Below are 12956 nucleotides of genomic sequence, written 5' to 3'. Positions count from 1 at the left end.
TACATGTTTTACCATTTTACAGAAACTGCTGTTTCTGTGTTGAGTTCATAGCAAAAATGGCAAATTTCATACTTCAGACAGTGAAGAACTTCCCTCACAGTGAATGGCAAACACATGTACTGCACAGCATAGGTACCGAATGACACTCGCAAACTAGTGAACACCCAGTGACACACAAATACATCGTCACATAGAGCGCGGGCTGATAAAAAAGGAACACCCATTTCTGTCGACCTCGAACATAAACCACAGACTTCTGACATAGCTAGAGTGAGAGAGAGAGAGAGAGACAGAGAGGGAAGTGACACAAATTTGAGAAGCTGAACGGTGAACGAACAAGATAGCTACAGAGAGAGGGTGGTGGTCCTTTCAGAGAGAACTTAAATCCAAGAACGTTTCTTGTAATCTGAAGGAAGGTAAGACAAAAGAAATGTTTCATGCAAGCAGTAGTTTGGGTGTATGTGGCTATGTGGTGTGAAATAAAACGTGGCGTAGAGTAGTAGAGACGTGTCTCATTTTATGGGTAGGCCCCGTTGAAATTCGGCCTACACAATTGGAACCTGAATTTTTACTGGTTGTTTGTTTAGAAAAAATAGCAAAACTCTGAGTTTTTCTGAAATGTGTGAGTCATATATAGTTAAACATCTTTATCATTCACACAGTGAGTGAGAGACTGGGTTTTAACATATAATAATAATCCAAATTCTAACCTTTACCATTTCAAATGTCTGTATAAGGTTTGATAGGTGGAGAAAAGATGTTGAAATATGTAGTCAGTGTCACTGTCCGATTATATTGCCATAATCAGCTGCTTATCCATATGTGAATTTCTTCATGTTGACTGCATTGTAGTTTGTATTTGCTGTTTTCCTTGTTACTCTCCATATTTCTCTCAAACATTAGTAGCCTTTTACTTATTAGCTCGCCAACTATGACAATATTTATTTTATGTCTGTTATGATAAAAAGATGGCTTATGTCATCATTGTGTGGTGTGTAGTGGAGAATTGTCATGCAGGCACACATATATGCATACATGTACACATGCAGATATGTGCACACACACACACACGCAAACACACACACACACACACAGAAATGCTGTTCAAGGAGCCCAGGAAAGTGTGAGCTGAAAATGTGAGACAGTATGTGCCATGGATTGTGTCAGTAACTGACTCAAAGGGGAAGCATGGGGTGGTGCGATTGTGGGAGTCAGGAACAGGAAGTGATTGGTCATAACTAAATGACAGGGTCACACAGACGGTCACACAGACATGTACTCCAGGGTGTGTGCGGTTGTGTGCAAGGTCTGTCAATCATGTCTCCAGTTGTCCAACGGCCTCTATTTATCAGTCAATGTCCCAGAAACATGTTCCCAGGTTAAATTTTGTCGTTGTGCCTTTGGTGCCGAGCTCTGTGATGTCACTTGGGGTATTAGGACTGAAACAATACAAGTGTATTAAAAACAAGCAAGTATCCAATCAGACCCTTACGCTCTCTCTCTTTCTCTTTCAGTATGGCAGTGTGGGACCTGTCTGTTACCGTGGAGGAGCTGGGCCCTGAGGCCCCGCCCCTCACTGTCAGTGTGACCTCTGACTTGCACATAGGCGGGGTCATTCTCAAAATTGTTGAAAAGACACGTGAGTTGTCAAATGAAGCACAGTTGATATTTTGCACATCTGTTCAGAGTCTATCCTGAAGTCACACAAGTACATTTCTTTGCTCAGTGGAGATCTGGCTGTTCATAAATATCCACCAGCTATGGATAATGCGACAATGTAAATGTCATACTCTGAATTAGAATCGGCAATTTCAGGCATCTCCAGCAGAAAAGCAGAAATCATCGGTCATCTCCTGCTCACTTTCTCTCTCTTTCTGCTGTTTCTCAGAGATAAAGAAGGACTGGTCAGACCACGCCCTGTGGTGGGAACAGAAGCAGCAGTGGCTCCTCCGACCGGCCTGGTCACTGGACAAGTGCGGCATCCATGCAGACGCACGCCTGGCCTTCACCCCGCAGCACAAGCCGATGCTCCTGGGCCTGCCCAACGGGGTGACCCTGAGGCTGCGGGCTCGCTTCTCTGGGCCCGCCTTCCAAACCGTCATGGGCATCTGTAAAGTTCTGAGTAAGGGAAGGGCTGGGATGTTGCGCAGTGCCACTGAGAATCTACTTCCCACACCAATCAATTCAGCAGCGGGCGGGCCAAAAAAAAGACTGTACCTAACAAAAACACATTGCACTAGAAAACAAGAGTATGTTCATTCTCCAAATAAGGGGATGGTTGTACAGATGTACAATGTATGTTGTACAGACATACATTTCTGTACGTCTGCCCGCATTCTCTATCTGTGTCTGATCTATTTATGACCCTACCATCATTTCTAAGATTACTTTCTCTCTCACTCTCTTTCCTTCTTTCCGAAGACATTCGCCGCCCCGAGGAGCTGTCTCTGCTGCGGCCAGTAGAGGAGAAGAAGAAGAAGAAAGATAAGGAGATGACAGAGGAAGTGTATGACCTCACAGGAGTACCTCTGACCTCAGGTGCACACAGTTGTCTTGCCAACCGACCACCCCTATATTTCACCACTCCGCTAGTTTCATTTTAGCTTTGTTTTTATTTCTTGCTCCAGTTCTCGGTCTTGATATTCGTTCATTTCCTTCTACTCTCCGTTAATCTTTTGAAACCTCTTGGGACGCCTGCGTGGCACACTGAAAATGTTAATGAGCAAATTTAAATGACACATAAGCAATACAACAGAAGCAATCTGTGGGCATCTGAATTGAATATCTTGGCGGCAAACGCACGCGAACGCTGTAATCACATGACGCATGCGTGTCCTCCAGCCTCGGTCCCCGGCCTGTACAACGGCATGCCAGCTCACTTTGCGGACTCCCCCCAGACCGAGGCCGTGTATAAGATGCTGTCCACCACGCAGCCCGCCCCCGCGCCCGAGATCATCGCGAAGATGTACCGCCCGGCCAGTGTGGTGGACAAGGCCCACATCCACAGCAGGTAGGGCCAACTGCCAGCGGTCTGCGACCCTGCTTCTCTGAATATACACCATACATTTATATTCAAATATGGCTGTTCAATATCAGGCTTAGGAAGTCTCTCTGAACTGCATAATCTTCTAAATAGCTCATAATAATATGCTGTATGTGATGATATACAGCATGTGTTTTTGCAATAATTATTGTATTTATACAGAATCTTTTGCAAGAAAGACGTGGCCAAAAGGACAGTGCAATATATAAATTAAATATTAAATAATTATACTGTTACAGACTACAGACTCAGCATAAACCAAAAATACCATAGTTTAAAATAACAATCGCACACTACCAGCATAGCTTCCTCAATTTGTGGTGTAAATTATTTTAATGAAATGAAGTTCTATCAAGGCAGAATGCTTTTTCAAGGCCATTCCAGGACCACTAAATCAAAAGCCTTCCAACTAAGACAGTTCTCCTGAAACAAGAACTGGGAGCATAGATTATGTACTATGAAGAACTATGAATATTTTGAAATACATTTTTAAAGACATTACGTAGAATACAAAGTACAGCTATGTGAATGAAAATGTAATTTTTTTAGTTTTTTTGTTAAAGAACACCTACATTTATCACTTACGTAAGCAGTTGCAAGCAACTTGCAAGGGGACTGGATGCAATCTGTCAAACTATCATGCTCTCGTTCAAGTTGATTATGTGATAAGGCATTTTTAATAAATAAAAGTCAACCAAAATGTAAGCAACCATATTTGCATATTAATGCAGCTGAGAGTATCATCATAATGTTGAAGATTTCAAAGAGCAAGTAAAATAAATTGCATGCTAATCAGTCAAAAATCTTTTAAAACATACAGTAGTTAATTTAGATGCGACCATTTTTAATTGAGCAAGAAGTGGAAGGACATAAGGTGTCATGATTCATAGCTGTGATACACTACATTTATGAGACATAAATTAATTTTATCTGTAGTACCATGTGATCTATGGCCTTCATTTATTTTAATCAGACAAAACTTTCAATTGGCCCTTGGAGCAAACCCAAACTTCCGCCCTCACTCCATCAGTATGGATTATACGTCAGCTTGAAATAATGTGGCATAATGATAACAATAAAAGAAGATTAATAACAGGGTTTGAGTCCGCATGTTGATTGGCCCTTTGGTAAGCCAATAAAACGAGCTCATCTTGTATCTTTAGTGTAGCAGCAGCGGTAATGTACACAGTTGTGTCCTCCTTTCAGGTGGCTGGACTCCTCTCGCTCCCTGTTGCAGCAGGGAGTGCAAGAGAACGACAAGCTGTGGCTGAGGTTCAAATACTATACTTTCTACGACCTGGAGCCCAAGGTGTGTGTACACGTGTGGTCATGTGATTGTGCCTATGTGTCGAAAAGGGGGCCATCCACATCAACATCCATCTCTCTCTCTCTCTCTCTCTCTGTCGTTCTGTCCCTTTCTCTTTCTCTCTCTCTGTTGCTCTGTCCCTTCCTCAGTACGACGTTGTACGGCTCACTCAGCTGTACGAGCAGGCCCGGTGGGCTGTCCTGCTGGAGGACATCGACTGCACCGAAGAGGAGATGATGCTGTTCGGTGCCCTGCAGGTAAAGAGCAGATGTGCTGTCGCATTAGCATGAACAAAAACAACATTCATCAAGTTTCAGTTTTATCCTTTCACTCGTTGCCACATTCGATATTTCATTGTCTCTTTCTCTCTCTTTCTTCCTTTCTTTCACTATCTCTCTCTCTCCCAGTACCACATTATCAAAGTGTCACAATCCGAACCGCAAGGGATGAAATCGTGCCCGGCGATGGACGACCTGGACTCGGCTCTGCAGTGTCTGGAGGTTAAAATGGAGGGAGAGACCAGCTCCATGGATATGCTGGTCAGTCTGTGTTTCTTTCCACTCCAACGTCTGTTGCTCTCTTGTGATGAGTTCACATCGGATTCCAGCGTTGCAGAGCGGTGCGTGACCAATGCAGGTTAAACATTTACATGAAAAATTTACTGCTGGGAAACCAAAGAAATATACAGCGCCACAGTTTGCTGGGAGCTCTATTTTATAAATAATGTCGAAACTGTCTGCTATGTGTTTTACAGATCATAGTGAATATTGTATATTATATTGTAATATTGTATACATATAGTACTGTCATAATACATAATCATTCTGCACTTCGATTTTTCTCATTAAGTGAATCATTTGCATTTTTAAATTTTCTTTTTTACACATATATTTGCACATACATATTATATAAGAACCAGGAGATTATAGTATCAGAATGTCTACCTAAGAATATAGCTTTTAGTGTTGGCATTCACAGAACCCCAGGAATACTGGAAATATATATATATTTAAATGCATTCATCATACAATGACAGAAGAATATAAAATTGGAGTGGAAATTGCGAAGAGGTCAATCTATGGTAAATTAATTTGTGCTGAATTTATCCTATAAATATCTTATATCTTATTTACACAGGAAACCATGGCAACTGTTCCAGAACTGCACGACTACCTAAAAATATTCCGGTAAGGTTCTGTCAGATATGAATAATATTAGAAGAACCACCCGGTCCAATGTGTCTCTACCTCTCAATAATAATGAAATCATGATCACTGAACCATTGCTTTTCTGTGTCTCTCTTTCTCTTTCCCTCTTACATGCATACCCATTTCATTCTAGACCTAAGAGACTGACACTGAAAGGCTATAAGCAGTACTGGTTCACATTCAAGGACACCTCCATCTCCTACTATAAGAGCAAGGAGGAAAGTTTTGGGGAGCCAATTCAGCAGATGAACCTGAAAGGTAAAGAATAAGAACTCTCTCTCTCTCTCTCTCTCTCTCACACACACACACACACACACACACTTCACTTGATCAGCAGATTAATCCATTATAACATTAAAGTTTATGTGCAACTACATGGGGCCACAGAACACATGAACCATTCCATGACCATTATATTTACGAACATCAGGATTACAAGCAGTTTGAATAGGGTCTAGGCCCACGCACAAAAAGACAAGAGAAATGTAACACATCAGACATGTGCCCATGTGCCTATCCCAGGGTGTGAGGTGGCACCAGATGTTAATGTGGCAGGCCAGAAATTCTGCATCAAACTGCTGATCCCAGCGCCGGAGGGCATGAATGAGGTCTACCTACGCTGTGAAAACGTGAGTGAGGCTGCTTGTCTGCCACTCAAACTGAGTGTGATAGCCCAGTTATCACCCATTTCCACTTTTGTACAGCACTTTCAGCACAGTATCCCCTGAAGTGGATTACTATGTGGATTATATTTTGCTACTGGTAACCATTAAAAAATATAATAAGGCACATTTTCATGAATATTATTGATATAATAGTACAAATCTGATAAATATCTGTCAGGAGCAGTGAGTGCTTCTAGATGACAGAATATGCAGCAATGGCTGATTAGTAGCAATTAAATAACTAATTGAGCTGATTCACACATCATAATGGGATGATGGTGTATTGAGTGTTCAACAGATGGCTTCAGTTGAAGCCTGTGTCAGTATCTTCCAGCTGAAGGAGCTTCAGCCTATACTATATCTCGTTTCTGAAAATGCAGGGGCCCCTTCGATAGTATATTATCTGTTCACTAAAAGCATTTTTGTTTTGAGGAAAGTGCTTCTCTAGTGCACCTACCTGTCTGTCACTCCAAGTCCCTCCATGAAGGCGCTTCCTACTGCCCCCCAGGAAAACCAGTACTCCCAGTGGATGGCGGCCTGTCGCCTGGCCTCCAAGGGGAAGAACCTGGCCGACAGCTCCTTTTCCAGCGAGGTGGCGAACATCCAGGCCTTCCTGTCCATGCAGCGTTCCAACCCCGGGTCCCAGTCCGCCCAGGCCGACGAAAGCATCAACACACAAAGCCTGGTGTCACCCCGCTACCAGAAGAAGTACAAGGCCAAGCAGGTTGGTCACTGGACTAACCACACTCACACACTACAACAGCACAGAGATTCAGATCCAACTAATATTTGTCTAACTCTATTTGTCCACATAGTTAACCCCTCGGATTCTGGAGGCCTATCAAAACATAGCACAGCTCTCTCTGACTGATGCCCTCCTCAAGTTCCTCCAAATCTGGCAGGCACTACCAGATTTTGGGTTGTCATACTTTGTGGTAAGGTGAGTGGGACAGCAATGGTCTAATTCATGTTACATTCTTTGTGTTGCTGGTTGTTGTGTTTTTGGGACACGGAAACTACTGTAGACTTGGTGTTGATTTGAGCCCAATGAACCTTTACTAGAAGACCCAAATTAACTAAAACCATAGTCTCCCCACGCTGTAATCACACACCCTGAAAGCAGACACCACAATATAAATATAATGCGAAGTATATGGCAACACACTCAGGGCTTTGCATGCAAGCATAATATCTTATCACACAATACACGGTTGATTGGATTCTTAACCTCTCTCGTTCTCTTACTCTTCTTGTGTGTATGTCAGCTGCCACAGAGCATTGTGCGTTTCATCAGCCTCTTTCACCCTTCACATTAACAAGGCTGTTGGTTTAATTAACAGGTTCAAGGGAAGCCGGAAAGATGAGGTCCTGGGCATCGCCAACAACCGCCTGATCCGCATCGACCTGGGCGTGGGTGATGTGGTGAAGACCTGGCGCTACAACAACATGAGGCAGTGGAACGTCAACTGGGACATAAAGCAGGTGTGATAACTCCAGGGTTTTGCTCTGCCCCTCTGTCTCTTACTTACTGTAATGGTTTGATTTTTGGAGGTTCAGGCCTGGTTTTTGCGCAATTTTTGTAAAGCATCTTTGTGACAGGGTCTCTGTAAAAGGCACTATGCAAGTAAAATGGAATTTAATCTCAGGAAATACATTCTGACAGATAACCACTGAGAAAATGTATGAAGCCTTAATTATACAGAAACTACCAGATTAGAGACCATCATTTGATCAAGACCAATTTTTCACCAAGGCACCTGTACCATATTAATATTTTAATGCTGGTTTGAATAGCCTACATAAGGATATTATGTTTTGAGAAGAAAGAAGCAGGAAATAATAATGCTTAAAGATTGTTTGCATGTATGTTCTCTGAAAAAAGCGAATTGAGCTAATCCTGTTTCCAGCACAACACGCTACACGAATGCTTCATCAATCTACACTCCCTCCATTTTTTCCCAGGTGGCCATCGAGTTTGACGGGAACGTGAACATTGCGTTCAGCTGCGTGACAGCCAACTGCAAGATTGTGCACGAGTACATCGGCGGCTACATCTTCATGTCCACGAGGAGCCGCGAGCAAAGCGAAACCCTCAACGAGGAGCTTTTCCACAAGCTCACCGGGGGCCACGAGGCTCTGTGAGGTCCCTCCTGCCCTCGAAAGGAACCCCCCCTCCCCCAACCCCCACATCCTTGTGCGCCCTACTGCACACTGTATATTCCAGAGACTCTTTAGCTGAAACATCCCATTAGTTTGTACTTACTGAAACAGTGCCAAAGTTTCAAACCCATCCCCAGGGGACCACTGTATCTTTTTTTTAACAGCTATAGTTAAATAACTACACTGAGTCAATTGCAAAGCTTCATTAATCGCCATCAATGAGTGATTTACAGTTTTAAAGACAGCTTTAAGTGCAGTGAGATGGCGGGTGGGTAAAACCCATACGTCCCCCGAGCACGGAGCGGACCAGAACAGATTAGGAAAATTAGATCTCCATTGACTTCTCAGCTCCATTTCTGTGATCAACAAGCAGTCTGCGTTATTGGAGCTTTTTAATGACATGTTTCCTAAGGCATTTTAACTGATTACAATTATCATTCAATGTCTTTATAACTAATGAGAAAAAAAACTGGAATCGTGGCAGGGGGAGGTAATTGGTATGTAGAGGAATTGCCACAGATTTAAAATATTAACATGGTATTACATGCTGTAACTGCTGTACTCACATCACCAGTCAAGTTGGACCTTTAAAGTTTTATTAATGCTTGCCACCAACCTAAAAAATACTGCTGTCAAAATGACCATTTTCAGTTCATTAACTATATACTCAATGTGTGTGCATGTATTTATGTTCTAACACAAAATGTGGAATGATATTGACACCCACTTTGGATTGTACCTTCATTATGTTGTGCTAAACCTAGGCTTAATGATTGACCAACAGTATCCTCTTTCAGTTTTCCGAAGCGGAATTATAAATCACTAAAACCAAAACAAGAGAAACTTTTTTGAACACTGTGGTTGAGATCACTTCATTTAATAACATTCATTTTATGTAGTTTTTATAACAGAAAAAGTTCAGATAACCAAGAATGTGCATCAACAGGCAGAATTACTTCTAACAGTCAATGAACCACCCCAGGTGTATTATCAACGAGTCAGAAACACTTGCTGTGCATCTGAGAAAGAGCAAGAATTTCTCATATTGCTATTGTGTGTCATCATAAATACCCTGTCAAAGGCTGAGGCGAGAAAAAGCAGTGTGGCATGTGTTTAAAATATGCTGCTAGACATAGCCAAAATTAGGATTTCAGTTAATGAAGAGGGCATTTCATGCAACAGCAACTCTTCAAATGAATCCTACAGTTTATCTGTACCAGCTGCGCACTCTTTTGGCACAAAACCATCATAAATCAGCTGGTGGCTGGCAGTGTAACAAAGCACTGAATGGCTGCACGCATTTCCAGGGACGAGTGTGCTGGTGTGCAAACTTCGATGACAGGAGATGTTGCATCAATCGGATGGGCCAATAATTGTGACTGTTTATTCCAAATTTTGGGAAAAGAAGACCTAACATTTTCATAACTAACTACATAAATAAATAAAGCAGGGATTATGGATGATATTACACTATGTATTATATTCTCAAATGTAACAAAACACATGTTACTTGACTTAAGGTCAGCCCTCTGATCAAAATTCTTGTATGCACATGAATAATTTATAAAGTCGTTTCATTGAAGGCATTATACATGCTTCATACAATATGAGCATGTTTGTATTTGTGCCATATATTTTATAAAGTACATATTTCCAAAATCCCTGAACCTGTTAAATAGAGGTATTTGGCTGAGGATGGCTATAAGTAAAAAGAACTGCAAGGAACGCCTGCAAAATACACTGTATTGTGGGTAATGGGTGCTCAGGATCCGTGGCTATTGTGCGGGTTGCACTTCAACAGTCACTGAGTAGAATTCTTGAGGCACAATACAAGTGCAAGCCTCTTTCTCAATGCTAGTCTGTGCAACTGAACAGGAAACCGCAGACGCCCTCAACAGCAGCATGCACAGCCTAATATAGACAGGCAGCCTTGCACTCGCTTATGCCTCACCCTTTGTGAGCTGATGTCCTCAGCTCCCGCGTCATATAATTTTCCTTCTGCGCTATGAATTTTTGGAAGAAATCTGCCCGTTTTCATTTGCTGTTCTCACAAGCAAGTCCATACTGTGCAGGGGTAGTCAGGCGAGTTCTCAACCGTATCTGTTGTTCTATTCCAGTGGAAGTTCACATCCTGCAAACAGGAAGCAGTGCACAAGTTATCACTGATTCTGCAACGCTGCTGCAATTTTATCGCGTTCTTACAATTGATCAGTAGGAGCCTCACGTAATGGTTTCAGCTGGAGGGCGCGGGTAAAGTATTTGGGGGCCAGCGTGCCGTCTGAGTCTCCCGGGGTCAGCACCACCCTGTTCTCTGACCAGTAGAATGGAATTCCATCTACCAAAACACGTGCAGAGCAGAGACACATGCAGAAGCAAGTATTAAAAATACAAAGTTAATAAATAATAAGAAGGTTGCCATAAAATAATTTCAGCGTGTCCTTACCAGTCAGTGCTTTGTGGAGATCTATGTAAACAACCAGGTCACAGTTCCTCCTCATGCCTGGACACAGTAACAGAAATTTCCACCACTCATTATCAAGAAAATGATCAATCAGATATGGGAGTGAATTTTCCTACTTCTATCAAAATCAATTTCACTGATGCTATATATGACTAAACAGCAACAAATCCACCTTAAATCTAGGTTAGCTCTCATATAAACCTTACAATCTATTGCTCTAGATTGCATTCTTTTTGCTGGCATGTTGGATTGTAGGAAAGGACATTGTAGTTCCATAGTAACCACTATCCCCCAAGAACTACAGAACACAATCTAACATGATGAATCAAAGGCAGTTGTGCAATTCCACCTGCTCCACTAAAAGTGTACCTCACAGGGCCGCAAAAAGCCAATTTATTTCCAAAAGTCTTCCAAGCAGTCAAAGTGATCTCTCGCAGAGAAAACTGAGCTTAATTTGGCAAATACCACTAAGCAGCTGGAGCAAAACTGAGCGTGACATAATTTAACAACCAACAGACCAAAAATAAAAACTTGCTACCCGACCGCTGTCCCTCTCCCACTAACCGCTGATCACCCCTCCGTCACCAGGCAGCCCGGGAGCCAGGTGAATGTGCATGCGCTTCATTCTCCTCAGGCCCTGGGCGCGAATGGCCGGCCAGTGCTGGAGGTAGGAGCCGTGCACTGCTTCCCTCGGACAGTCTGGGTCATCGGGCCCAATCGCCCTCAGCTCCAGCTCCGCTACCTGCGACAGACGGGGAGAAGGACGGTGGCAAATTGTAAGGCTGGCAAAAAAAAATTTAAGTGCTACAACTTAAAGCCACCCAGAAATGTACAACTAAGCATTGGAGGGAAATGTAGTGAAGAAAGCCATTGAGAAAGTCTGCAGATTATCTCGTGTTCAAATGAGCTGCAGAATGGGCCTGGGTGGTCAGTAATCCTGCCAAGCTCACCTGCACAGTGTGCCCTTGGTTGGCACGGATCTGCAGCCTCCCATCTTCGGGATGCGTGCACAGCTTGAATCGCTGCTTGTCATTGGTGGCCACCACTCTCTCCACATCTTCCAATGAGAAGGAGCCAAACTGAGGGTGCGACAGAAGATCTTCCACAAAGAGGAAGCCATCTGTAGATGAAACATAAAGAAATGGGAATGTCTATAGAGCTCATTTACTTAGTTCAACTACGATGTCATTATTATGACTGATCTGACTCTGTGTAGGGAACACATTACATTATTGGCTCTCCTAACCCATTTGTGTAACTGTTTTCACTTGAGGAACTGAGATTAAGCATCTTTCTCAAGGATACAAAGGAATGTCAGAAATCCAGCCAAGTGAACCTTAAATTCAGAGTCCAGCCCATAAACTCTGCTTCACACCCTGATGAAACTGTCATGCCCAGAACCTCCTTACCTGAACTCATATCCAACCCCATTTGAGCAGCTCCGTGGCGCAGAACGAAGGACAGAGACTTAGACAGACGCACATCTCTGTCCTAAAGAGAACACAACAGAACAACAGTTACTATATCCCAAAAATTGCGCCTTTTAATGATTATAACTTTACAGCAAATTATTACATGACTCTCCTCTCACCTGGCCACCTCGATGACCATGTCTTCCCCTTCGTCCTCCTCTTCCTCTTTTCTCACTGTCCATTCTGTCCTCACTGCAGATAAAATAGTCAAGATTTCACCAATACGGATTTGAGGCCTAAATCAAAGTCTGTCATTGATATAGCTACAAACCAATATAATGGCATGGACTTATTGAGAACAGCGTAGATATAGGTTGAACGCTCCAGTTTAAACCAAAAAGACTTCAGTAGAAATAATACCAACGACGACTGAAACTTAAAGCTACCAATCTACCGAAACCCACAACACGTTTCCCGTGAACAGCGACAAGAATACCAGACAAGGTTAGTGGATAGCCGAGAAAATCGAACGTTCACGCACGCTCAGGCGCAAATGATTTTTGAGAATCCATCCAATGATATCAGCGCCTAGCAAACAGTGGGCTGGAGTTAGACATTTTTTACTGAGTGCCGAGAAAATAGTACAAGCCAGGCGGACGGTATTTTCATTTTCAGGTGAGGGGTTGGACTTAATTAATGTT

The 12956-nt window shown here is 42.7% G+C and overlaps 2 protein-coding genes across 2 annotated transcripts; one reads left to right on the top strand and one right to left on the bottom strand.

The window, feature by feature from the left end:
- The first annotated feature begins 259 nt into the window (after nucleotides 1-259).
- Nucleotides 260-9235, top strand: LOC118224042 (fermitin family homolog 3-like). Its single transcript, XM_035411195.1, has 15 exons — nucleotides 260-416; nucleotides 1515-1639; nucleotides 1889-2122; nucleotides 2422-2538; nucleotides 2842-3010; nucleotides 4250-4352; nucleotides 4499-4606; nucleotides 4757-4888; nucleotides 5487-5536; nucleotides 5691-5815; nucleotides 6080-6186; nucleotides 6731-6946; nucleotides 7038-7162; nucleotides 7563-7704; nucleotides 8185-9235. Exons 2-15 carry the CDS (start codon nucleotides 1516-1518, stop codon nucleotides 8362-8364), a joined length of 1932 nt encoding a protein of 643 aa, XP_035267086.1. The 5' UTR covers nucleotides 260-416; nucleotide 1515; the 3' UTR covers nucleotides 8365-9235.
- An 8-nt stretch (nucleotides 9236-9243) lies between these two features.
- Nucleotides 9244-12771, bottom strand: trpt1 (tRNA phosphotransferase 1). Its single transcript, XM_035411199.1, has 7 exons — nucleotides 12435-12771; nucleotides 12253-12334; nucleotides 11794-11963; nucleotides 11408-11585; nucleotides 10826-10882; nucleotides 10607-10717; nucleotides 9244-10513 (listed from the first exon to the last, which is right to left on the bottom strand). The coding sequence occupies exons 1-7, from the start codon at nucleotides 12495-12497 to the stop codon at nucleotides 10491-10493; spliced, it is 684 nt and encodes a 227-aa protein (XP_035267090.1). The 5' UTR covers nucleotides 12498-12771; the 3' UTR covers nucleotides 9244-10490.
- Between the last annotated feature and the right edge of the window lie 185 nt (nucleotides 12772-12956).

Source organism: Anguilla anguilla, chromosome 3, assembly GCF_013347855.1.
Source record: "Anguilla anguilla isolate fAngAng1 chromosome 3, fAngAng1.pri, whole genome shotgun sequence".
Lineage (NCBI taxonomy): Eukaryota > Metazoa > Chordata > Actinopteri > Anguilliformes > Anguillidae > Anguilla > Anguilla anguilla.
The sequence above is the reverse complement of the archived record's forward strand: the minus strand, read 5'-3'. Positions and strand labels throughout refer to the sequence as shown.